Source organism: Sus scrofa, chromosome 12 (genome assembly GCF_054392235.1).
Source record: "Sus scrofa isolate SSC_HxYL_T2T_F1_AM1 chromosome 12, Sscrofa_HxYL_maternal_Yorkshire_Landrace_v2.0, whole genome shotgun sequence".
Lineage (NCBI taxonomy): Eukaryota > Metazoa > Chordata > Mammalia > Artiodactyla > Suidae > Sus > Sus scrofa.
In genome coordinates this window covers 6,446,709-6,472,743 of record NC_139394.1, presented here as the reverse complement: position 1 = coordinate 6,472,743, position 26,035 = coordinate 6,446,709, and the positions used below count along the sequence as shown (strand labels likewise).

General features: G+C 60.3%; 1 protein-coding gene across 16 annotated transcripts in view; it reads left to right on the top strand.

Annotated features, from left to right (window-relative positions):
* Positions 1-25,291, top strand: part of TMEM104 (transmembrane protein 104) — a 54,262-nt gene extending 28,971 nt beyond the window's left edge. For 15 of the 16 annotated variants that reach the window (XM_084983689.1, XM_084983688.1, XM_084983695.1 and 12 more), the window contains exons 9-10: positions 9,501-9,594; positions 22,674-25,291. In XM_084983689.1, coding sequence (XP_084839815.1) covers positions 9,501-9,594; positions 22,674-23,434 — 855 coding nt within the window. In that variant the 3' untranslated portion in view covers positions 23,435-25,291. Of the gene's footprint in view, positions 1-9,500; positions 9,595-10,986; positions 11,084-11,156; positions 12,883-22,673 lie in introns of those variants that run through there. The other variant, XM_084983700.1, reaches the window with a different exon arrangement.
* Positions 25,292-26,035: the final 744 nt, after the last annotated feature.

The following is a 26,035-nucleotide window of genomic DNA, read 5'->3' as shown; positions in this document are numbered from 1 at the left end:
CAGCCCCTGAACCGTCTCCCTGGGGCCCACACCCAGGCCACCCTGTGCTGGAGGCGCCTCCCATGGGTCGTGGCGTTTCACTCCCTCCCAGGGAGCTCCCTCTCCCGCCGTCGTTAGATCCGAGCTAGGAGTTGCCTGGCGGTGCAGTGAGTTAAGGATCTGGTGTTGCCACTGCTGGGGCTTGGGTTGCTGCTGTGGTACGGGTTCGATCCCTGGCCCAGGAACTTGCACATGCCTCAGGGGCAGCCAGAAAACAAAAACCAAAACCAAAAACTGAGTTAAACAGATGGGCTCCTAGGGAAGACAGTAGACATTTGGGGTGAGTTTCCAACCTTTCGTTTTCACGCCCTGAGTTAGGGAAGAGACGTGCCTCTTTTTTTTTTTTTTGGCTTCCCAGAGCAAAACCCTAAAGTTGCATACAAACCTCAGGTCCCTAAGTAAGGATTGTCTGTTTCATCTGAACAGGGTGGAGGATGGCTGAGAAGGGGGCTGAGAAAAAGAAGTCATTTGAGTTCTTTCCCAGGTCTCGTCTGTTTCCAGCCGCCTTCAGAAACAGGGAAGCAGCAGGTTTTGACGCAGGGATCTGGGGATGTTTTCAGCTGTCAGACCTGCAAGGCAGCCTCTCAGTCAGCGTGTTTGGGGAGCGTCAGAGGAGCCTGAGACTGTCCCGCCGCTGCCCTGTTGTCTCTGGGTGACAGCGCTGAGATCGGCATCACCCAGGAGCCTTGAGAGGTGAGGAGCGATGCCCCGGGCCCCAGACTGGCCTGTGCTCAGCCCTCCCATCGCAGAGCTGGCTGGACAGCCCCTCGGCCCTTCTCCTCCAGGCCACCTCCTTCCCAGCCCCAGACCAACCGTACGCGCCTCCTTGGGAGGCAGCTCTCTGGGCTTAGCCGGAGCCACATGTGTGTGCGCGGACAGGAGCAGCCAGCCTTCCGTGGTTTCTCCCAGAAATCATTCTTCCAGGCTCCCCAGGATCAGAGACAAAGGACATTTTCACCAGCACTTTAGCGGAGGCTGTGTCGGCATCCCCTCCTGGCCACTCTGCCTGGACGGTATCCCGGAGTTGCAGCCTCTTCTCAGTTAACTGGGCCTGGGAACAAGTGTTTTCTCCTGGCAGGCTCTGGAGCTCCTGCCTGCGGAGCTGGTCTCTTGCCTCTGTTCTGTAGCTCAGTGGCTACTTGAGAACTCCCTGGGGGATCTTTAACTTTCGGCTCTTTATTGCCGTTGCCTGGGGCTCAGTGTCCTCTTCTCCAGGCCAGGCATCTCCCAGCAGCACACACTTGCCTGATGGAGGTTCCCAGGCAAGGGGTCAAATCAGAGCTGTAACCGCTGGCACAGGCCAGCAACACCAGATCCAAACCACGCCTGCAACCTGCACCACAGCTCACGGCAATGTGGGATCCTTAACCCACTGAGTGAGGCCAGGATTCGAACCCACAACCTCATGGATACTAGTCAAATTCGTTTCCACTGCGCCACAGTGGGAACTCCAACACACACCTGCCTTTTGGTGAGAGCTACAGGTACTGTAGGTCTCTGCGCTCGCTTGCTCGCTCAGAATGGGGCTGAATTGTTTGACGTGAGCAGCCTGGGTTTTCTGCTGAAGGACGTCATGAGAGAGTAGCTGGGTTCATAGCGTCGGCTTCTGGGCTTCAGCAGCATGTGCCTCTCGAGACTCTTTCCACTTTTATCTTCAGCATCTCTTGCATCTTCAGTCTTTCCGTCCGTTCAGCAAGCATCTCTCAAGTACCTTCTAGGTGGCGTTTGGGGAAGGTGGGGAGGGGCCCAGGGATGCTCAGACGTGGTGACCAAGCAGCACGATCTGGGGGGGTGGCGGTCAGACAGAGCTCTGCTGCAGGGGTGCAGGTGCCAGAGAGGCGTCCTGGCACCATCTGTCTCCATTACTCATCCTCCAGCAGGTAAACAAACATATTTGAGGGCTCAGTGGCTAAAGGTTGGCAGCATCCCCATCGTGGCTGGGTTGGTTGGTCGCCTGAAGCCCAGCAGCCTGTCCTGGCAGGAGGCCCCTCTCCCAGGACAAGGCTCCTCATGCCCTCGCCCTCGGGGTCAGCCTCTCCCCGCCCATCCTCTGCCCTGTGGGGCAGGGTCGTCCCTTCTGAAACCTCCGTTCTCCGTTTCCTGAGGAAGTGCCGCTTCTCCTGCCAGATTTGAGCGACCTCTTCTAGGTGGCACATGCCCCTCAGAGGGTTTTGGCACATAAGCTGTGACGATGGTTCCCCAGGGTTGGTGCCCAAGCTGCCAGCGCAGCTGCAGCCCAGCCCCCGTTCTCGTTCCCTCGCCGTCATCCTCTGCATGACAGCCCTTCCTGTTTAGGTGGGAAGAACTTGGACTCCCCCACGGGTGTTTGGAGCATGAACTTGGGCGGGGGAAACTGAGGTCCAGTGAGAAGAGTATTGACCTAACATTCTTCGGTCGGAGGGCCTCCCTTGGCTTCAGTTCTTTCTAGTTCTCCCACCTGGGATGTTTGGAAGACAGGTGGGGCGTGCTGGGCCTTGCTAGGGTGACACGGCCATGGCTCGTGGTCATGGAATACCTCTGTGCCCACGTCATTTGCTTTGGGAAGTTCATGAACACTTGGCTAAGTAACATCAGGACACAGACCCCGCGCTGGGAGGCCTCTGGTCCCTCCCCAGTATCAGAGACAAGGCGTTGACCCCCCGCCTCAGACCTCACCTTCTTTCCGTGGCTGACTCGCCAGACGTTGTCATTCAGGCTGGGGAAATACAAACTCCCAAACCAAACCGTTCACAGCCACCTGAGAAATAAAAATAGAATCCTTGAGTGTTTCTTCACTGCACATCAAGGACGCCTTGAAAGTTCAGTTCCTGTTTAGGGGTGGGTTCATGCTGAGCTGCCATTAATCCCAATTAACTTTTAACCCCTGGCACCCAACAAAGACAGCCCTGTAGTCGGGGCATCTGTCTCCTTTATCACTTGAAATAACCTCCAGGAGCGGCCCAGAGCGCTCGGCCGTGCCGTGGACGTGTTACCGTATCTGCCTGCTGGGCACCGCGTAGTCAGCCCCGAAAAGTCCCTGAGTGTTTAGGTAGATCAGGCAGCATGTGGCCATCCAGCATCCCAAGATTTGATGCTTCATCCCCCCTGCTGAAGTAGCAGGGACATCTGAGTACCCTCCCCCCACCCGCCCAGTCCTGGGACAAGACCCCAAGTGATCTGCTGGCCTTTTGTGTTGAAACTCCAGGAGCTGACCACTGGAGCCACGAGAAAGCTACTGGTACCCGCCTCTTGTCTCTCAGAAGCTCCACCTCACTGCCCCAGGGGAGCCACAGACAAACCGCAAAGACCCCATTTTTAGAGGGAACTTAGTAGATAAGAAGGCGCTCCGAGAGCTGGCCATCCAGCCCATTGTCCCTCTCCTGGCCTGGGAACAAGGGGACACCACAGAAGCATGGCTTTGGTGTCCTGAGGGCACTGCCAGCTTCCTTGACCATTTGGCCTTTGTCCTGCCAGATGCCACCGGTTCACGCGCATCCAGGTCAGGGTCAGCCAGCTGTTCTGCTTTGCTGTTTCTCAGGGTCACTTAATAATCGGTGTGTCGCTCTCTGTCCCGTGGAGTTGCGTATGGCCACTTAGTGCATCACTCTCTCCTGTTGTCCCTTTTCTCCAAGAACAGCACACCCTCCATCTCCCCACCCCGCCCCTGCCCTTCTTTGAGGGGAACGAGACGGACGTATGGGTGGCGTTGAATTTCCCCAAAGTTTAAGTTCCGATTAGAAGCTGCGGTCCACCCCGTGTCTTCCCAGCGGGAGAAAAGATGACAGCGCCCAGTGTCGGGGGCTTTCCTGTTGTTTGATAGGAGAGCTGGCAGGTGGCCATGCATGGCTGATTGGGAGCCACGAATCCACTGTCTCTCAGGAGTAGGAAGAGCGGCTCCTTTGAAAACCTTTAGCTTCTTGACTTGTGGTTTATTCTCAGACATCACCCCTTCCTTGTTGGGGGTCGTGGGAGTGCTGCTGACGTTGGGCAGCCGAGGACCTGGGCTGGTCAGACAAGCCTTTCCCCTTCATCGGGGGTGGGTGTCACTGTCCCCTGGAACCAGCCGCACACACAGCAACGCCCTCTCCACACGCTCTTTCTCAGTCGAAGCATGTGGATTTCACAACTGTTTGGGGAAGAGAGTATTTTCCCTGACAAGTGAACTGCTTTCAGGCAGGACGGGTGACCGCCAGCTCAGATGCCACGTGGTGAAGGGTGTGAGGCAAGTCAGCAGGACTAGGGGGCCCTCTTTCCGCCCCAAGGAGTAAACCCTCCTCCACCAAATTCTGCGTATTCTGCATATGCGTTCTGCGCATCCCAGGCGTGCCTCGAGATGCGGTCCTTGGCGTCCCGGTGCTTACACTCTGCCGGGGGCACAAAGCCAGCCTATCAACAGGAGGCGACATAGAACCTACGAGAATTAAGTAATGGGGTGCCGACCGTGGGCTTGGTGATTCCGTCAAAAGCCCCCAGAGAGGATTAAAACATGTAGAGAAACTTGTGGGGGAGCCTGGCCCTTGAGCGGGGCTTGAAAGGTGCTGGGCATGAGGAAGGTGGAGAGGGACATTCTTTGCCAGCAGGAGGAATCACGAGGGTGACGGGTGAGAATTAGCTTGATGCAGGGAGAGGAGGTGTTGGGGGGGGGAACAGCCTAACACAGGATGCAGGGTGTGCATCACAGCAGCCAGAGGGACGGGGTCCAGACACTTCCGGTCCCCTCTGCCGCTTTCTTACCCTGTCACCCAACCTCTCCAGTCCCTCTGCCCCCTCATCAGTAAAAGGAGGCATTGTCACTTGTCTGGTGACCTCACGGGTGGCTGTGAGCGTGACATGACACCATGTCCTGTGTGTGTGAGCAGTTTGTGAAGTGGTGGGACCTGCAGCCCCAGGGTGACATCAGGCCCCCCATGGTGGCAGGTGGTTGGTGGGAGCAGCAGCTGGGGAGCCGGGGATGCTCAGGCAGAAGGCGGAGCCCGGAGACTTTGCGGCCCATTACTCGGGCATTTGATTGGGGATTTGCATCAAACTCAAATGTTCATTGTGTTTCTCTGACCAGAGGTATTCGGGGACGGGGTGACAGGCATCAAGCTGCTTCACCTCCGTGCCCCGAAGCCGACACACTTCCGCTTTCCCACTTTGCACCATTGAGCAGAGGACACAGCACGAGGCCGATTCTGGGCTCATTTTGGGTGTGAAGTGAGGTGGAGCTGCACTGGGGTCGCTCCTCTCCCAGGGCAGTGGGCCGTGGGCTTAAAACTCCAGAAGATGGAAACAGGCAGCTCAGCCTCAGCGCCTGTGAGCAGAGAGCTCCCGATTGAAGCCCTGTTCTCTGGAGCAGTATAGCACGTGTCACACTCTGCCATCCCAGAGGTGGGCTGGCTATTTCCCACGGAGAAAGCGGGTCCCCCAGTGCCACCTCAGGTCTCAGCAAAGCCTCTGTCCTGTCTGGGGAAGCTCCTGTCCCGGGCTCAGCCCACACAGGCCTTCCCGAGTCTCAGATGCTGACTCTTGCCTCCCGTGGGCAGGGAGCTGCTGGTCAGTTCAGGACTGTCTTGATTACTGTCCTTGGGCCTCACTTCTGGCAGAGGCTGGAGAAATGGGGCTCCTGTGTGCACGTTCCGCCCAGGCCCGTGGGGGGCACTGTGCCGAGCGCTGCCGGAAGGCAGATTTGCAGGAGCTGCAGCCACTGCCCCCAGGGCTGAGGGCGTGGGGATTCAGCAGACCAGGGCGAAGGGGCAGGCTTTTGAGTGAGGCTTTGACCCCCAGAAATGGCATGATGAGCTTGCTGAGCAAAGAAAGGCCCAGCAGCAGGAAGGCGCTGGGCACAGGGGGGGCTCACACAACCCAGGGCTGCTGGACCGGAGGTTCGGGGCTGGTGTCTTCAGAGATGAAATCGAGAAAGGCGGCTGGAACCAGATCCCGGGGCCACTGGACTTTGTCCTCTGTGAACCGGGGAGCCCTTGTGCGTTAAACAAGAGCAGGTGGTTAGGACTGACTGTGGGGAGGCGACACTGACGCGATCTGGCTCTGGGCCCGGGAGGGAGAGGGACAAAGGGTTCAGGACAGTTGCCCGGTCCTGAGCGCCCCCCTCCCGCCCCACCCAGTTCTTTGCCCACCTGGTTCCTCTTACTTTACCTATGGAGCGGCTGGGTCCGCTCCCTGCCTGCCCCTCTGGCTCCGGGTTAGGAACCTTGCCCTTTCCCCTCCGGGACTGCCAGAAACATTCCTGTGGTTTTAAGCCCCCAAGTTCCAGCAGCCACAGGACATCAGCACAAAGAGTGAGGAAGGGGTCAGAGGTTGTTGGACGTTTGCAGTGGGAGCAGCTGGAGGTGGCCGGGGGTGGCTGGAGCGCCGGAGGTGAGGCAGCTGTGTTGAGTTCTAGACGCCTGTTGAATTTGGGGTGCCAACAGGGCGCTGTGAGAGCCGTGGTCAAGTGTTGCTGCCTGTGCCTGGGGACCTGAGCTGCCTCCTGCCCAGCAGGACTGGCAGGGTTGCCCTGGGGCCTTCCGTGCACATCTGAGCTCCCCAACCCGGGAGAGAGAGGCACACACGGGAGTAGCCTCGCTTGCACTCTCCCGGGTCTGTCTCACACTTGCTCCCAGGGACCAGTTTGAAGGTTTCATTAGAAACCAAAGAATTTTCCTCCCTTCCTCCCTCCCTCCTTCCTTCCTTTAAAGAGACATATTTGGCTGCAGCCGTTGGTGTCCAGCCTCCTGTAATGAGCCAGGCTCGGAGAGTCCTTGAACAGAGACGGAGCCTGAACTGATCAATGGCATTTGGGGGTTGGGAAGCAGCTCAGGAGCCAGCTAATTTATAATGTCATCCTGGCTGGACAAGAGGACCCAGGAGGACAGGCTGTCTCTTGGCTTTTCATTTCTTCTTTTTGTAAAAGGAAAGGGAAGACAGAAGGTGCCACGCTTGGCTGTTCAGCGTGCAGAGATGAGCTCTGTCCCCGCTGGACCATCGGGACGCTGGGCCCGTCTCTTCCCGAGACCTCGCCACCGTGCCCGCATCCGCCGCCCTTTCCCACCGCGGATGCCGAGTCTGGCGCACACGCATTTGCAGAGGACACCTGTTCCTTAATGAGCCCCAGCTTGTGCTGCGACTTGGTCTCGGCTGCTCGTGCTGCGAGCTCTGCCCCGTGAGAGGGCTGCTGCCCTCCTGAGCCGTAAAAAAAGAAAGTGCACCCAGCCCTGGCTGTCACCCCGTTGACTGAATCTTCCAAAAGAGCCCTTGACCGCCAGTCCCCGCCCTGGGGACAGACCCGCCGCCCTGGAACTGATCTGAGAGTGCCCGGCGGGGGTGGCCCCTCGTCCTCAGCCCTAGACTCTCGCTCCCCGGCTCTCAGCCGGCACATCGTGTACACTTCAGACTCGACCCCGGGAGGTGTGTCCATGTGCTTGGTCCCTTTAAATGAGGGGTGCTCTCAGGGAGGCCCCCTCCTTCAGGGTCGTGTACAGCGGGGTCTCCTGTGTAATAGGCCCGTGATAAACATCTGCCGAGGGGGAGGATGAACGTGGGTTCGGCATCTAAGGAAGCGCATGCAGGCCCTGTGCAGCCCGCAGAGGTCCCCACCTGCCTTTGGGGCTGGTTCTGCCATCCCATTGTTTCTCCACATTGGAACCTTCTAAAACCCAGTCTCTAGGCTTCCAAGATGAGTTCTGACCACCACTCCCACTTAAGCCGCCCCCAAGAAAACGTCCAGCACCCACAGCTGGAGCCCTGCGTTTTCAGCAGGAGGCGTCAGAGGTCAGAGGTGAAACACCCCAAGACCTGGCCTAGGTGCCCCATGGTCCAGTCGTGAGCAGGCCAGAGTTGTTGGGGAGCATTTGTGGCAAGCAGCTCTGCACGTCTTTCTCTTTCATGTGACAAGTCCCTCTCCCAGCCTTCAAAAGAGAGATTCATCAGTGGAAAGCTTCCCTGAAGGCGTAATTTTCCTAAAGGACTTGCTGGTGGTGCCGCATACAGACAGACTCGCCCAGCCAAGAGCTGGTGATCCACACCTCACCGTGTCCCCGGGCTGCAGGGGGACGGCAAGGGCCGGCCGGGGGGCCCCTTTCCTCTGCCCCCCACCCCGCCGCCTGATGGAAACTGGAAACGGCTTCTGCAAGAGCAGAAGCAGGCTGTTTGCAGGCGCCCAGGAGAAAGCTCAGAAGTCTCCCAGCCCTGGTGACTGCCAGGGGGCCTCACCCTCCCCAGCTAATTAGAGCCTTTCCTTAAGGGGCACTTTAGTCCTTCCTGTCATTCATTCTCACAGTGATAATGGACTTGAATAAGAGGTCACAGCCTCTCCCACATCCTGCCCTCCTTGCAGGGTGGGGAGGGGAGGGACACCAGGCTGAGCAGCTGGGATGTGTTCACCCGGCTCACAGGGCCAGACTCCCCAAAGCGGGCCCCGCTCCCCACCCTCGGGCTTCCAGCCGGCTGCCGCATCTCTGCTGAGTGTCATGAGCGTGAACGTGACAAAATGGCACAGTGTAAAGGTTAATAAGGTCTGCTGCCTCCACTGCTTCTGAGCAGACTGGAAGTGGTACCATCCTGGTAACACCAGCCTGCAGCTCTTAACCCCTCTGCTCCCCGAGCAGCCGGTGGCTGCACCGCCGCAGTGCCATCACCCTCCACTTCCTGCACACGTTTCCCACAGGCCGCTTCTCTAAGGCAGGGCTTGGGTCCCCTTTCTTGCCCCAGAGAGGAAGAGCTGCGGGGGCGCCGGCGCCCGCAGCCCCACTCCCCTGGCCGGGCTCCCACCCCCCACGCCTGTCTGCTCCCCCCCTGGGTGCGGGCCCTGCTCTCCTCCAGCTGGGATGTTTCTCTGCGGGTTTCACCCTGGAAGCCGCTGGCTCTGGTTCTCCAGGCTTCTCCCGTCCCCGCAGCCCCACGCCTTGCTGATTAACGCTGGCCTGATTACTCCCATCCTCCGGGCCCTTCAGGACGGTGTCCTCTCTGCGGGGCTGTGTCGTCAGGCCCTTGCCTCCGCATCGTCCCTGTGTCCTTTCTCCCCGTAAACCGTGAGGGCCCAGGATGCGCCTGGGGTTTGCTGGCGCTCGTCTTCCGCCCCCTCACTGGCGCCCACCCCCAGTCAGGGCTTCTTGCTGAAAAGGGAAGCAGGAGGGGCTGTGTCACCCGGATCTGCCGGGAAGGTGGTCCCAGGACAGGAAGTAGGAGAGAAGCACGGCTCTGGGCTTGAATTTCCACCCCAGGCCCTGGGGACTCGCCCACCCGGTGATGCTTTCTGACCCCAGGGAGCACATCTGGGTTAGGACCTGCCCTGGCCGTGGGTGGCAGCTGTGTGAACAGTGTGCCTTCCGCCCTCCACACGCGCCTGCACACACACATACACACAACACACTCATGGCGTGCCCCCACACACATAGTGTGCCCTGCGAGTGCGCGTGCACACACGCACGCACACACACACGCGCGTGCAGTGTGCCACCTGCAGCTGGGACTCTGCGCCCCTCACTCTCGTTTCCATCACCCAGGCTGTCTTCACTCTGCTCCTGGGACCCTTCACCTTCTTCGACGTCCAGAAGACCAAGTACCTGCAGATCCTGACGTCGCTGATGAGGTGGATCGGTGAGTCTGAGAGTCTGCCCTCCTCCCCGGCCGGGTCCTCAGTCCTTCCTGAGCCGCCCACGTGGGCTCACAGCCAGGCCCGAACACCCCGAGGGCTCCCGTGGACCCCTGAGGGCACCGGGGAGGCAGGGCTCTGGGTCTTTTTACGGGTGCGGAAATTTAGCACCGAATAAGATAAATCAAACCTTAATGGGGGCCGATGCGGGACTCAGCCCGAGACCTCTGACCCCGGTTCTGCTGGGTCCCCACCAGCTCACAAGCTGGTGGTGGGGCGCCGGGCTCCAGGAGGCCTGGCTCGGGCTTGGCCCCTCAGGGCAGGACAGCAACTTGCTCCTCATTCTCATGGGTGCGCCATGCCACACAACCAGAAAACCCCTCAGGCCGTGGCTGCCCCCTCTGCGTCCCCAGCCACCTGGGCGTGAGAAGACCCCCCGTCTATAGCAGCTTCTATGTGTCTGACGCCCTGCTGAGCCAGAGCACCACTGTCCTCAGGGGAGCTTGGGGGTCTCCTCATATCAGGTTTGCGGTCAGTGGCTTGTTCACTTCCGACCCCATCCTGCCCCCCCACCACCACCCCAGAGACCCGGGCTGCTGACCCCTCCCTGGACCCATGACCAGAGGGTGTACAGTCGCTGCCGCCTCCACCAGCAGCTGCTCTGGGGTCAGTTGCACACTTGTTTTGGTCTAAAAGCAAAGATGCCCTTTCTGTCCTGTTGACAGGCCTCGCAGAGGGGGTCTGCCCAACCTCCGGGGCCCCACCTGCCTGTCAGCACACAGGTCCCCGAGGAACCCGAGGCTGGAGGCCTCCTCCCTGACCCTCGTCCCCTCCTCCCATTGCCGCTGCATCTCCCTGATCAGGACCCTGGGTGCACGTCACTCCCCTTCCGGTGCCAGCACTTGGCACTGGATCATAACAAGCTCAGGACGGTTTCTGAGCCAGACGGATCTCTGGCAGTTCTGGCACCTTCGGTCCCCTGGATCCCCTCACCCCAGGATTCCAAAATCCTAGCGTAAGGAGCCACTGCGTCCCAGGAGTCCTGGTGCGTCTCTGCTTAGAAAGTGCCGGGTCACCCGGGCCAACCCTCTCCCCTGCAGGAGCAGGCACTGCAGCTCCTGGAGGATGGGGCGGGTTGCAGCCCAGGAGCCTGTGACAGGCAGCTGCTGCTCCGCCCCGAGGGGACGTTGGCGAGGGCCTTGTCTTGAGCCAGACTCACTAGCCTGTGACTTCTTCCCACTCTTGGTCCTTCCTGCAAGGAAACGGGAGCAGGACCGAGCTGTCTGGGGTGTGAGCTTTGAGGCCCCTGCAGCTCAGTGAGCCTGCCCTTCACCATCCAGACGAGACCAGGGAGCCGGGGGAGCCCCTGTGGTGCTTTTCCCAAATGTCATTCGCAGGCTCCAGAGCCCTGAAGCTCGGGGTTAAACTCACACGACCACCTGGGGAAGAAATGCAAACCCGTTACTTAGAGCTGAGGCTCGCGCTAGCCCCAGGGTAAGAAGGGAGCCTGCTTGGGGGCCAGGAGGGATTGTGTCCAAAAACTGAGACCCGAATTGCTGGCCATCAGTCTTCTCCCTGTCCGCCTGTTTAGGATGCCTTTAAAGCCCTAGTGACCTTCAGAAAGGAAGGTTTTCTGTGCAGAATTTGGAGGACGCCGTTCCCCCTCCTTGCTTCCCTGGGCAAACTCTGTGCCCCCAGCCCCTCTGCTCCCTGAAATTGGGTCCCAAAGGTCTGGCCCCTGCCCGGCTCGGGATTGGCTGTCCTTGACCTGCTGCATCAGTGGTGGAGGGGGCTCCTTCAGCGCCGGTTCCGGTCCCTTGCCGTCGCCAGGAGGGCAGGAGCAGGGTGGGGAGACGTGGACGCCCCCGCTGGCTTCCCCTTCAGCCCGCGAGGAACAGGCGCCCGGATAATGACAGTTAAAGGCTTCGGTGGCACCCGGCCGTTTACATGACCTCGAGTCTTCTCTGTCTGGCCAGCGATGCCTTTGCTAAAGGGGAGAAGATTGAAAGAGGGTGAGGCAGCGGCTGTCGGCACACAGCACAGGACACCAGGCGCCCCCAGGCTCGGGGCAGACCCAGCTGCCACCTTCAGAGGCGGCAGCTCTGAGCTCCTGTCACAGGCAGGGCCCCGCCGGGTCCCCAGACACTGAGCAGCCCCTGCCCCTCCCCTTCTGCTCCTGGAGTCCTCCTCCTCCTCCAGAGCCCAGGCTCACGGAGTGGAACCGGCAGCTCAGCTGCTTTAGAAAATCGGCGGCTCTGTCCCTCGGTGCCAGCCGCCCAGCCCCCAGCAACCCCATTCTGTCCCTGCTTCTCCCAGCCAGACCCCCCCACACACCTTCCCCCCAGGAGGGGACTGCAAGGGCCTCCCCCGGTCTCCCACCCTGTGGTTCCCGGGCCCTCAGAGGCAGCCCCTTGCAGTGCGGCAGAGCGAGGGTGGCCATGGCCTTGAGAGAAGGCACAAGGTGAGGCCAGCCTGTGAAGGTCATCCACGCGGCACACCGTGTTCGGTGGTGACACCGCTGTCCCTGCATGTCCCCTACCTGTGTCCTCCCTCTGCTCTGAGACATAATCAAACGGCAGTAACCTCTCCTCAAACCTCCTCCCTGGGCACGGCTGTGGGTGGCAGCACAGGCCGTGTTTTTGTCCACAAGACACTCGGGCCTCTGGGCTGGAAGAGTGAACCCCTCTCTGACACCGGGCCTCTCAAGCGAAAGACAAGTCACCAGTGAAATAAACTCTCTAACATGTAGTCGAGCCTGGGGTTCAATTCCCAGCAGGGGGATTGAAGTGGCCCCGGCGTTTTTCCCTTCGTAGATCTGATGGAAAGCGTTTCCCTGGTCCTGACCCCAGGCAGCGGGGTGACATCAGGAAGAGGGACAGGGAGCGGAGATGGGGGAGTCGGGGAGCCTCCCGGCACCACGAGAGGCTGCCCCGCCCAGGGGGCATCCCAGGGGGGACTCTTCTCTGTCCCACGCAGACCCCAGGTGATCTTTCTAGAACTTCTCCAAAGGCAGTGAGCACCAGGCCCCCATTTGTCCTCCCAAGTCCGCTCCAAGTTGTCGGTCTGTAATGAGCTCCCTGCCACTTTGCTGTGAGCAGCAGCTGTGCGGCCTGACCCCTCCCTCTCGCTCAGCCGGCCTCTTCCCACCGCCCAGATTAGGGCCCAGACTGTCCAAGAGAGCCGGGCGGGGGGCTCAGGGTGGCAGGAAGCTGGCTTGGGTTCTAGGAAGACAAAAGGGAAGAATGAGCACCAAAGGGACCGGAAAATCATAAATAAATGTGCTGAGCCGGAAACTTTCTTGTGCTTAATTAGGAATTTGTTCTGCCATCTGTTGAAATGGGGCCGGGGCGGCCCACAGGAACCCCGCCTCGAGCAGGGCCCCCGGGCTCCAGCCGAGCTGAGACGCCTCTAGGCCGCTTCCTCCAGGGCTTTCACCGAGCCTTCCGGCCAGAAGCCCCTCATGCTGCGGGATAGGACTTAAGGGTTGGGGGCCTTTGCAGGTAGCCACTTGTCCAGGAAAACGTCCAAACGTGTCTGCCAAGTGCCAGTGCTGCTTCGTTTCTCTTGCTGCTCAGATAAGTTCTGGGGGATCAGGATGCTCCGTCTGGGAGACCCGGTTGGCAAATGCCCCTGATTTCGTGTGCGCCAGGGCGGGCCTGGGCTAGGCCTCTGAGCACATGGCTCCGACCCCAGGGACCACACCTGCAGGTCGGTCGGTGTCCGCTGCCTGTGCGCGTGTTGGGCCAGGCTCCCTGTCGGGCAGTAACAGAGGCCAGAGGATAAAGTGGGACCACGTGGGAAGTGCTGTCAGCCCAGCATTCAGATGTCAGCCCCACACACAGCCCCGCCATCGTCACCTCCCCCGGCCATCGCCATGTCCCGGGAGCACCCTCAGAATGAACCTCCCTTGGGGCTGGCCAGCAGATCAGGGACATGGTCCACGCTGCCTCCAGAAAGATCTGTGTCGCTGGGGGCGCCCTGGTGAGATCTTGGAGGGCTGCCCCCCTCCCTGCACCCCCCCCCGGCCTCCACCGCCACCACTTCAAGGAAGCTTGAGCCCAAGGGAAATGAAACTCAGGCCCACCTCACAGAGGCCAGGCTGCCTCCTCCTAGCTCCCGGCTCTCACTGTCAGCTGTCTGTCCACTAGGGACACAGCAACAACGGTGCCATCCTTCATGTCCCCAGGCCCAGCAGCTGCGGCTTCCAGAGCCTGAGCCCTGACCCACCTGGGCCCCCCCCATGGAGCTGTCAGGCTGGAAGGCGGCAGCATCACCCCCATCACTCACGCCCCCAGCAGACCCCTTCTGCCTGGGGACAGCTGGCCCGGCTCCGGGCGCCCCAGTTGGGGTTCTTTCAAATCCAACTCTTCCTAATACAGGCAGCTCTGGCGCGGCAGCCCTCGGTCTGGACTGTAGGTCTGGGCTGTCGGGACCCACAGGGCTGCCTCCCCCCGATTGTGTATTCAGAGCAGTCTCTGTGCTCCCCTCAAAGTGGGTCAGGCGCCATCCACCCCAACCGTCTGCGGATGAACTCGAGCCTGCCTCCTGCCTCGTGAAGTTTCTCAGCCCCGCTCTCCCCACCTCCCCCTGGCGGGTGCCCCAGATTTGTCTTCCAGGCCGAGCCAGCAGGGAGAGGTGGGACCCGGGGGTGGCAGCCCACGTGGCAGAAGGTCCCCAGGAGGAGACCATCCACCTGGGAACAAAAGGGCTCTGGTTTTACCTGTCCCTGGAATCGTGTGTGGCCACGTGGCCGACGCCCCCGCAGATCCCTGACTGTTCTCAGCCCAGTGTCTCCACGTGGGCCCGCTCTGATCTGTCACCACCAGCAGCCTGGGGTCTTCTACGTCTGGGCCATCTGTTGCCCGCATCCTGTTGCTCAACATGCCAGCTTGGTGTTTGAATTCCTTTACAGCCACTCGCTGCTGTCCCCCCTCACTCAACTGGTGCTTCTGGAAGGACCAGGAAGGACCCCAGCCCCAGCCTCGGCCTGTGCCCTGCCGCTGGCAGCCCTGTGCTCCCGAGCCTTTGCTGCGGCCCTGCCCTCTCTCTGGGCCACTGTCCAGGGCTCTCCTGGGCCCCTAAGTGTCCAGCTTTGCCCGTTACGCAGCCAGCGCGGGGAATCAGGAAAACCTTTTTATGTGTGTTTCCTCTTGGTCTTAATTTTATTCTTGGCTCTCTAAAAGTTCTCTGCAGACACGGAGGTCAGAGGAAAGGAGAGAAACCCCAGGGTTCTGTCTTAAGGCTCTTAGGGTAGCATGGACGGTTAATTAAAGTTTGCAGAAGGCCCAGCCACCTGTCACCAAATGACCCCTTTCATCAGCTGCCAGACTGGCCTGAGAGCTCTGCTTGGCCTCGAGCAAAGGCCGTGACTCTCCCCACTGTGCCTTCCCTCTGGGTGGCCTTTGTTGTAAGCACCTCTGCTCTGCATGTGGCCGACAGGCGTGCTGACCCAGCCATCGGGACTCCTGCTCCGCCAGGAGGTGGGCAGGCCGCTGGCCGGACCTGGGCAAGGGAAGGGAGGACGAGGCCCAGGCGGGCAAGGTGGCTGATGGACGATGGTTCCCAGCGTCCCTCTGCACAGAACTGGGTTGGGCCTCACACGAGCCAGGGCAAATGCCAGCCACGCAGCCAGGTCAGGCGGCCACAGCTGTTGGCAGAGCTAATGTGGCGCAGGGCAACCCTGGAGCTCTGGCGTTGACCTTCAGACCAGGGCAACCCAGTCCTTGTCCTAGTACCACCTCTCCTCTTTCTCACCTTCCTGGTTTCTCTGCATCCAGCCACTGCTCACCAGCTGTCTTGGCTCAGGCTCCTGTAATAAGACCACGGGCTGGTGGGTTAAACAGCAGAAATTTCTTTGCTCAGTTCTGGAGGCTCAAAGCCCAAGACCACAGTGCTGTGAGGGTTCTGGGGAGGCCTCTCCTCAGCTTGTCAATGATCCCTCCTCACCGTGTCCTCACACGGCTTTGCCTCTGTGTGTGCAGAGAGAGAGTGTGCTGCCGTGCTTCTCATAAGATCGCCTGGCCCAGGGAGTTCCCTTGTGGCACAGCAGAAATGAACCCGACTAGTATCCAAGAGGATGCAGGTTCAATCCCTGGCCTCGATCAGGGGCTTAAGGATTCGGGGTTGCCGTGAGCTGTGGTGTAGGTCACAAACACAGCTCAGATCCCACGTTGCTGTGGCTGTGGTGTAGACCACCACCTGTAGCTCCGATTCAACCCCTACCCTGGGAACTTCCATACACCGTACCTGTGGCCCTAAAAAGACCAAAAAATCAATCAATCAATCACCTGTCCCATCAGATTAGGGTCCACCCTTATGGCTTCATTTAGTCTGTAGTACCTCTTTAAAGACCTTGTCCCCAAATACAGTCACATTGGGGGTTAGGGCTTCAACCTGTGCGTCAGAGGGGGCGACAGTTCAGTCGTAGCAAGGAGCGAGCCTGAGCAGCCTTCCGAGTGACCGTGCAGAAGTGTTGTTTCCAGGCTCTGGGAAGGAGATCGGTCCGCCAGCAGCCAGAGACTCCTTGGCTGCGCTTTGCCAGCAGTTAGAAACTGAGCTGGCTCTGACAGCTTAAGCATGAAGGACTGCAGCCTGCCCTCCCAGGTGCCACTTGCCAGGCCTAGAGTGTGTGGGAAGCTGAAGGATGAAAAGGCCAGACCCTTGATTTCATACGTAAGACTCGATTGCCGTGTTCCCATCGTGGTGCAGTGGAAACAAATCAGACTAGGATCCATGAGGATGCGAGTTCGATCCCTGGCTTCGATCAGTGGGTTTGGGATCCGGCGTTGCTATGAGCTGTGGTGTAGGTAGCAGACGTGGCTCAGATCCCGTGTTACTGGCTGTGGCTGTGGTGTAGGCCGGCAGCTGCAGCTCCAATTTGACCCCTAGCCTGGGAACTTCCATGTGCCACTAGTGTGGCCCCAAAAAGACCCCCCCCAAAAAAAGACTCAGATTGCTTCAGAGACTCACATCTTGCCCTTTATCAGCAACCAGCTCCTCCTAACCCACTGGGAAGTGTGCTGCGGGGGGTGCCCTGCCCTGAGACCTTCTAGCGGAGACCCTTGGTCCCGGAAGTTCTCTTCTGCTTCTGGGATGGTGGTGGTGGTGGCAATAATGATGAGTGCAGAGCCCGAATCCTCCAGAAGCCACAGAGACTGACCCAGTATGCGAAGTAGTCAGATTGGTTTTAAATTCCCTCCCTCCAGTGGAAAGCCAGGGGACATTTTTTGTGAGTGACTGCAGGCAAGGCCAGCTCTCACCGAATGTCTCACTGGCTTGACATGAAATCTGACCTGAGGCCAAGATGCTTCTGGAGCAACTGCCCTGGGATTCCACAGTCCAGGGGCAGAACCAGGAGGTGAACCCAGAGTAACTTGAGAACTTAAGCTTGTTTAGAATGAAAGCAGCAGCGCCCCCCCGCCGCCCCCCGCTTCCCGCTCTTTGCAGGTGGTTGGAGCTTCCTGCGATGGGCTTTCACTCGCACCCTGGCCGGCGGGTCCCTGTTCTCAGTCGTCCTCTCCCTTCGGGAACGATGGCCCAGCCACCTGCTCCTGCTTTGAGGGCCAAGGAACTGCCTGGCATTCAGGGTTCTCAGCTCAGGCTGGGGTTACCACTCAGTCCCTCCCAGCCCCCCTGAATCTCGGGAGGCCCCGGCCAAGCTGTGAAGGCCCAGCCTAAGGAGAGACACAGCCGGGCCAGGCACCCCAAGGGCAGCGCGCTGGTGAAGGAGGCAGCTGAGGCCAGACCCTCCCCCTCCCCCGGGATCCACCTCCCCGCCTGGGATGGCCGCCCCACGGCCGTTTGTTATCCTCAGCCCTGGCACGTTGATCCCTGCTTGGAGAAGAGGGCACCATCCTCCTGACAGCCCTTGACGGATGGCCTCCACCCCGCAATGTCAGAGCCAGAGCCACACACAGGGCTCTGAGCACAGCAAGGTGTTTGGGGGTGGCACCTGAGGCCAGGTCCAGAGCCCAGCAAGCTGAGGTGGCAGCTCTCCAGGAGGCTGGCCAGCCCAGGCCAGGCCTGCTGTGGCGAGGGCAGGGGGCCATGGGCCCCTTGGCACCGCTGGGAGGGATCTGTCAGCTTTACCCTTGGCACTTAGTCATGGCTTCTCATATTCCTGTGCTCCGCACACCCCCGCCCAAGAGCAAGCCAACTCCTATGAGGTCTGAGCCAGTTTCCAGCTTCATCCGGCGAAGGCCCCAGGGTGAAGGGTCCAAGAGAGAGAAGGGGGGACCTGGCAGAGGCTGAGCAGTGCAGATTTGAGGTCATTTGTTTTTTCACTCTCGTTCTTGGAAATCTGGGCCCCCTTTGGCAGGAGTTCTGAGGGTGTCAGCCCACCAGCCATACTCTTTGCACAGGAGAGGGGCTGGGGGGTCAGACAGACAGGCAGCGTGATTGACATGAGACAGCTTCCACCTGGGGCTTGTCATCTGGCTCTTGCTCACAAGAGAAGGGGGGAGTTCCCTGGTAGCCTTGAGGTTAAGGACCCAGCGTTGTCACTGTGGCTTAGGTCGGTGCTGTGGTGTGGGTTCAATCCCCGGCCCGGGAACTTCCTTATGCTGCAGGCACAGCAAAAAAAAAAAAAAAGAGAGAGAGAGAGAAGAGCAGGAGGCATCCATGGACAGTGGCGTTTCTCTTCTGACCCCTTCGGAACCTCTTTGATGACATGTTAAATGTCGTAAGAACGCATTTGACATAAAATATGAACCTTGACCGCCATCCTTGAGGCAGCCGACATCCCCGGGACAGAAAGCTAGTGTTGCCATGAACCCACTGACCTGATGCTGTCCCTTGGACGTGACTCTGCTGGAGGGACCTGCCCTCAGATGGTCGGGCCATTGCTGGTGTAAATGTTACTTTTAACCTGACTCCTCGGAAAGGAAAGGCGGAGATACCCCCTCCAAGCTGTGCGCTCAGGGCTCAGGGTTTGTACGGAGATTTGGACTCGCCTCCACTCCTGTCTCCCTCCTCCCTCCCTCCTGTGGTCACTGTGGGGAAGGTGGGGAGTGGGCTGCTGCTCAGGGTGGAGCAGTTCATTGAGCACGCGCGCGATCTACCCCCGAGTAGCCAGAGTTCACGGGGCTCTGCACCAGCTCCTCCTTTTGTAATTTGTTCCAGACAGTGGGCCCCCTGGCCTGCACGCTCCAGAAAGACCAGGACCGGAACTGCCGGCTCAGGGCACATCCCCAGGTGCCCAGCATAGTGCTGGCACAGTGGGGGCCCTCGGTGCATCTTTGTTGAATGAATGAGTGCGCAAAACCCAGCGCACACAAAACACAGGGTGCACGTGAGAACAAGTGCGGTGGTTTTTCCATGGGCTGTTATTGCAGATATTAAAAGAGAAGTCTCCTGACCTCTCATCACCTCGCAGCTGCACCTTCCAAGGCCAACAGCCACGCCTCGTGTGACATGTGTCAGGCCCTCACCTCCACCCCACCCCAGCATCCTTCCCAGCAACTCACTGCATCTCTTCACCCCTTGGAGCATGACTCCCAGTGCGGAATGCAGGCGGACGTGGGCAGTGAGCCCCGTGCACCACGTCCGCTCTCTGGGCAGGCCCGCGAGGACTCCCAGCCTGCCCGCCCTGTCCCCTCTGCACCCATCCCCACCTCCCTCACGGTCTCGACCAGGCGGCTGGAGCCGTCAGTGGCGGTGCCCCGGCCCTGGGCAAGCCGTGTGCACTCAGAGCGCTGCTCTCCGCCACGCTTCCTGGCCGTGTCTGTCGCTCACAACCTGTCATCCTCATTTCATCTTGATTTATGACCAGACCTAATGAGTTTTGGAGCAGCTATCTCCCAGGGACGGGACGATCAATCTAGGAGATGGCTGTTGAACTGTTTCTCTGGCAGCTGGGGAAGGGGAAGGGCCAGGAGCAAAGGAGTGTGGTCCACAGGGCACAGCAGGGCGGCATCGGGGGAGTTAGCCCTCTCGCCTCTAATGCCAGGACCGCCTCCCCACCCCAAGGCCAGAGCCACCCAAGCCTGGCCCTCGCGCTTCCTTCCTCCCCTTCTCGCTGTCCTGCCATCACAGCGTTTAGGTATCACTGGCTTCTTTTGCACCTGCCAACTCGGGGACCAGGCTGGTACACTTCCCCTGCTCTCTCCACTCTGGAGAGCGTCGCCCTGCCCCTCACACTTGCCCACTTTTTCCCGAGGTTAGAAGTTATCAGCCAGCGCTTACCGCACCCCCATCACGCAGTCATTTTCTAACCCTTCTGGAAGCATCTCCCGAGAGCCTCTGACATCTTAATTCCTAGACAGGAGCAAACATCCAGCCCTTGAGACTAGATCTGGTTTTTGCAGACAGTCCTATTGTTTTTGAAAATAGATTTATTTGAGTAAGCGAACGAGATGGTAACTAATCTGGGTGACAGCATTGTGAGGTCAAATTAATGATAGCTAGAAGGTCGTGAGATACATTTGCCTATCAGCCCAAGCCATGGCTTTATAGGCCATCCTAAAAGTTCTGGAAAATGTCCCACATCATCATGGGTGTAAAGATGCAGCTCCCAAAACTCTGGGGGACCCCTATTAGTAGGTATTCTTTCACGGGGGTGGGGGATGTGCACGTGCTTGCTCTTTAAAAAAAAAAAAAGTCACCGTTATTTAGAAACCTTCATAAATTGGTTGTTTGCAGTAGGCAGGAGTTCCTTTCGTGGCTCAGCGAGTTAAGAATGCGATTAGTATCCATGAGGACGCAGGTTCGATCCCTGGCCTCACTCAGTGGGTTAAAGGATCAGCGTCGCCACGAGCTGTGGTGTAGGTCACAGACGCAGCTCGGATCCCGAGTTGCTGTGGCTGTGATGCAGGCCAGCAACTACAACTCTGATTCTACCCCTAGCCTGGGAACCTCCATAAGCCACGGGTGCAGCCCTAAAAAGACAAAAAAAAAAAACTTCAGTAAGCAAAGCTACCAGTCAGGGCTGTCCAGACAGCTCGCCTTCAAGTCAGCAACCAGTTACTGCCTGGTTTCTTACAAGCTCCTGAAGGTTTGGGGGTGAGAAGGGAAGTAAGCCGAGAAGCACCAGCCAGCATCCCAGCTGGAGGAGCAGTGATGCGGAGGCGAGCAGCAGACAGCTCGGGGATGTCACCACGTGCCTCTTTCCCAGTCCCAGCCACCTTGGCCTGGGCCAGGAATAGCACCAGGTTGCCAGGTGACACTTTGGCAGTGGCACAGCAGGTGGCACGGCAGGACTGAGTTTCTGCCTTACAGCAGCTGCCCCCTTTGCCCTGACCCTGGTGGCCTACCTCTGTTGGCAGAACTGTCAGCTGCAGCCTCTTGATCAGCTAATCACCAGGCGGCCCCAGGCAGCTGCAGTCACCCCACCTGCTCAGCTCTGCTTCGTAACCCCTTCTGGCCCAGGACAGACGCCCTGGCTGGCACAGGGCATCCACCTCCACCTCATCCAGCCCTTCCCCTGGGTTCCCCGCTCACATCCTGCCCCAACACACTTCCTGAGTGCAGTTCACCCACACAGATCTCTGGCCCACACGCCCTTCCTGCACCCACCCCAAGAAATTCGAGGAGCCAGACTGCCGGAGCCGGGAGCCACCCCAAGGGAACAGGGAGGCCCTGTGTGGTGTCCAGTCCCAACCCCCAGAGGTTTCAGCCAGAGGCAGCTCCTGGGCCAAGACCTCGAGGGAGGAACTGGGCCGCCTCTTTCCCGGTGACTGACCGGACCTGGCAGGATGTGTGATGTCCCTGCAGCGGCTGTGGGGCCCTCGGCAGGGACAGGAGCGGACTGAGAGCATCAGCAACAAATCCTCGTCTTTTCTGGCAGTTTTCACAGGCCTATTTCCCGGCTCCCCTCCTCCTTCCCCTCCCCCGCCCAGCCATGTGGGCAGCTCTGACTAAAAGCAACGGAGGACATCTTTGTCCATCCTACCACAAGTGTCCCTTGGCTGGCTTCCCGTGAGTCCCCAGGAGAAAGACCTCTTCCTTCCAAGGAGCTGGGGGATGTGACGTGGCTGAAGGGGACCCCCCAGCCTCCCCTGCGGGCAGAACCCTGAGCCCCTGATGGGCCGGCAGGCAGGAGCTGGGTGGTTCCTTCACGCTCACCTGTGTCACTCCCCAGGAAGTGTCAGGTGTCATCATCATGGGCTTCACCTGAGCCACGGGGGCCCGGGCGGGAGGGGCTGAGACAACAGCAGCTTGTGGACGCCAAGACTGGAGGCAGGGACCCCAGTGGTCCCTGAGTGTGCTGAGTGGCTAACGGTGGCAGTTCTGGGACATGTGGGTGACAGGTGCGAGAAGTCAGGGACTCAGAGGCAGTCTCTGCTGGGTCTGGAAGGCTGCTTGCCTTCTGCAGCCCAGCTGGCGAGCCCGGCTCAGGGGGTGAGACCCGCGGGAGGGCCATCGTAAGAGGCGCAGCCAGCCTGGAGCTGTTTGCTCTGAACAGGTAGAGTCACAGGTCCCTTCCACTTCCACAGCACACCCGGGTCAGAGTGGCTGTCCCCTAGGAGACACCTGTCCCCTAGGGTGCCACCAGGCCCAGGAGAACAGAGGCACAAGCCGTTCAGCCCCAGCCTTGGCGCCAGCAGCCCAGAAGACCCAGCTCCCCGCAGCTTTGGTCTTTGGAGCCGTTCCTTCCCTCCAGTGACCACGGGAACCTGCCTGCCCTGAGCCCTGGCCCGGGAGGACCCCTCCTCCCAAATGCTCTGGGCCCTTTACCCCTCCACTCCCCCCACCCTCGCTCCTCCGCACACATTCTTTAAACCAGAGGAGGGGGGGGGTGACCGGAGCCCTGGCCCAGGCCTGCTCCCTGCCAGGGGGCTGGGGGAGGACCCCTGGGGCGGCTTAGGGGGCGGCAGCGGCCGCCCAGGAGCCTGGCTCCGCTGAGAAGTCACAAGGGGGGGCTGCCACCCCAGTGACCGCCCGGTGCCGCGCTCACCCCCGAGACACCTTCCCTTTCCTGCCGCTGGGGGGCGCCCGCGGTGTCCCCGGGATCAGCAGCCCCAGGGCCCCACCCTGAATGTAAGGGTTTTTTTCTCACGGGGCTCCGGTCCCTCTGCCCCTCGGCCCCTGGGCAGGCACCCCCAGACCCGGGGCCTCCCCAGCAGCCGAGTCCTGTCGTCTCTTCCAGCCTTCGCCATCATGATAGTGCTGGCCCTGGTCCGCATCGGGCAGGGGCGCGGGGAGGGACACCCGCCGCTGGCCGACCTCTCCGGGGTCCGGAACCTGTTCGGGGTGTGCGTCTACTCCTTCATGTGCCAGCACTCTCTGCCGTCCCTCGTCACCCCCGTGTCCTCCAAGCGCCACCTCACGCGCCTGGTCTTCCTGGACTACGTGCTGATCCTGGCCTTCTACGGCCTCCTGTCCTTCACGGCCATCTTCTGCTTCCGCGGCGACAGCCTCCTGGACATGTACACCCTCAACTTCGCGCGCTGCGACGTCGTGGGCCTGGCGGCCGTGCGCTTCTTCCTGGGCCTCTTCCCCGTCTTCACCATCAGCACCAACTTCCCCATCATCGCCGTGACGCTCCGCAACAACTGGAAGACGCTCTTCCACCGCGAGGGGGGCACGTACCCCTGGGTGGTGGACCGCGTGGTTTTCCCCACCATCACCCTGCTGCCCCCCGTGCTGGTGGCCTTCTGCACCCACGACCTGGAGTCCCTGGTGGGCATCACGGGGGCCTACGCGGGCACGGGCATCCAGTACATCATCCCTGCCTTCCTCGTGTACCTCTGCCGCAAGGACACCCAGCTGGCCTTCGGCTACGGGACCGTCAACAAGCACCGGTCCCCTTTCCGCCACACCTTCTGGGTGGGCTTCGTGCTGCTCTGGGCTTTCTCCTGTTTCTTCTTTGTCACCGCCAACATTGTCCTCAGCGAGACCAAGCTCTGATGGCAGGACAAGTCTGGTGACGAGACTTGTCACCAGACCCCACCCTGCCCTCCCAGTGGGCACAGCCAAGAACTAGTGGCCTCCCAGGCATCCACGGGACACCCAAGGCCCAGGCTCTTGGAGGGGCCCCTCCAGGCCTCCAGCTGGGGAGCTGCCCCCCACCCAGGATTCCCACAGTCTGCACGACATCTTGCTCAAGCGGGGTCACCCTCCTCCAGGTCCCCCTGCCTGGGGCTGCCCTCAGCTGGCCAGCCGAGTCCCACCACCACCGGGCACGGAGCTGCTCCCAGCTTCCAGGACTGGTTATTGGAATCCAGCCCTCTGCCTTCCCGCGCCCCACCACCCCCAGCACCCAGGGTGGTGGAGACGCAGTGCTGGCACTGCCATTATTTATACCAAACACCTGTCCTCCCCATCCCACCCCCGTCCTGCTCTCCCAGTTCCTCCCACATCCAGGTCTGGGAAATTGGCTCCACTGGGGCAACCCCAGAACCTACCTCTCCTCCCCACTGGGCCTGCAGGTGACGACAGGGCTCCTGTCCCACCAGCCCTGGAGGCGCCAAGTGCCTCTCCCAGGGGAGTGCCTGGCCAGCTGATGACCAGGACAGGAGGTGCTAATTGGCACCAGGGTCCTCAGACCAGAGCTTTGAGGTCCCTGCTGTGGGCGCCAGCTCCTGTCTTGGGCCCCTGATGACTCCAGAGCAGTGGGCAGGCAGGAACAGCCTATGCACGGGCTTTAAAGCCCAGAGTCTGCCATCCCTGAAAGTGGTCCTTTACCCTCCCGACTGCCCCACTGGGATCCTGGGGTCTCCTGCAGCGCAGGGGGACAGCGGAAAAGGGCCACTAGAAGGGAGCCGCCGCCCGGGGCTTAGAAGTGCCCTGGGCAGGTAGGTCATGATGGCCCCCCCTCTTAGGGGTCAGGCCCGCCACGTCCCTGCCCCAACACTAAAGGTGGCGGCTCCCTCTCTAGCTGGGCTCTGGGTGCTCGGCACTCACACTCTCCGTGTCCCGTGGGTGCTGCTGGGTGACATGGGGCCCCGGCCGCCCTTCCCAGTGGAAGGAGGGCCAGGATCCCTCCTCTGTGGCCCCTCCCCCTCACAACCATGCACGCACCTGCTGGGCCCGCTGTCCTTGGAAACAGGTGACTAATGACCTCTCAATGTGCCTTCTCCTGCGGCAGGACCTGGGGGCGCCTCCTGACCCTCCCCGGTGTGCCCGTGACCCTGGGCCTGATCCTACCTGTCCTGGAGCCCAGAGCACCTGGGCCAGGAGCTGCGTCCCGGGTGGCGTCTCCGGCCCTCCCCCTCACTCTAGATTTCAGTGCCTTGCTCAGCGCTCCGCGGAACCTCTGTCCCGGTCCCCCTGCATCTCACCCTCTTAGAACTCTGAACAAAGGAGGACGTCAGGTCTCCTGGGGCCCACGGTGGTCTCCAGGGAGGGTGGCGCGGGGGGCATGCATGGGATTTGCAAGAGCTCCAGGAGTCCGGGGGCGGCGGCAGCCCCAGTCTGTGAGAGTCGCGCGTCATAATTGGCTGCCATCTGCTTCCTCACTGTTGCCGCACATCCTCAGTGCTCAGCGCTTGTCCCCGCGCACTGTTCCCGTTCATCCTCGTGAAAGAACGACGCCTCTTACCCCCTCCGCCGTCTTCTTCCCAGGAGGCCCTGCCCGGGGTGGGCGGCGCCGGGAAACCTCCCCGGCGGCCCCGCCCCCTGTGGTTCGGACCCTCCCTGGAGCTGCCGGAATGTTCGCTGAAAACTCAATTAAAACATCTGTACTCGCCCTTCTCCAATTACATTCCCTCTTGCTTAAGGACAAAGCAAATTAAATCATCCTGCCGCCTCAGGCTCCAAACCAAATTTTGGACACAAATTTATTAGCATCATAAACACAGGTTGATTTATGTGGCAATCTGGAGCCACCGAGCAGGAGCAGTGGAGTCGGATGGCTGCGCTCCCCTCCCCCTCCGAGCTGGGCAGCCACAGTCCTAGAAGGAATTGGTCCGAGGTGTTGGCGTCAGTGATGGCAAAGCCAGGCCGTCACCCCTGCCAGTCTGGGTTCCTTGGCTCCTTGGTGTTCCCCTGCTGCCTGTCCTAGAGGTCAGATGGGGTCGCCTTCCTCACTCCTGCTGATAGCCTGGGCGGTACCAAGACCTCAGGGGCTAGACATGCCCTAGGTGAGTCTCGCTCACCATCCAGCATCTTTGGCTGTGAGTTTTTTCATCAGCGTGGGGCAGGGGGCATATTGGGTCATGTTTTCCATTCTACAGATGGGCCCTGGGGTCCGTGGTGGGGAGGCCAGAAGAGGATGCCGGCCCAGCCTGGCCCGGGTACCAGTCTCCCTGTGGAGGAAGACAAACTCAGCAGCTTCCACTGGACATCACTCTCCCAGGCTGGCCCCGAGGGCAGGCCAGGTCAAGGTGGGAGTCAACCATCTCTGTCTCCTTCCCTGCCCAAGCCCAGGAGCCTCACGCCAGCACCTCCTGGCTGTTCCCCCACCTGAGGCCAGAGAGGCGGCTATGGGCTTTTGGTTGGGGCAGATGGCAGGTGACAGGCCGGGAGGCACTGCCGAGTGATGGGGAGGTAGGAATCTCGCCAGGGCCT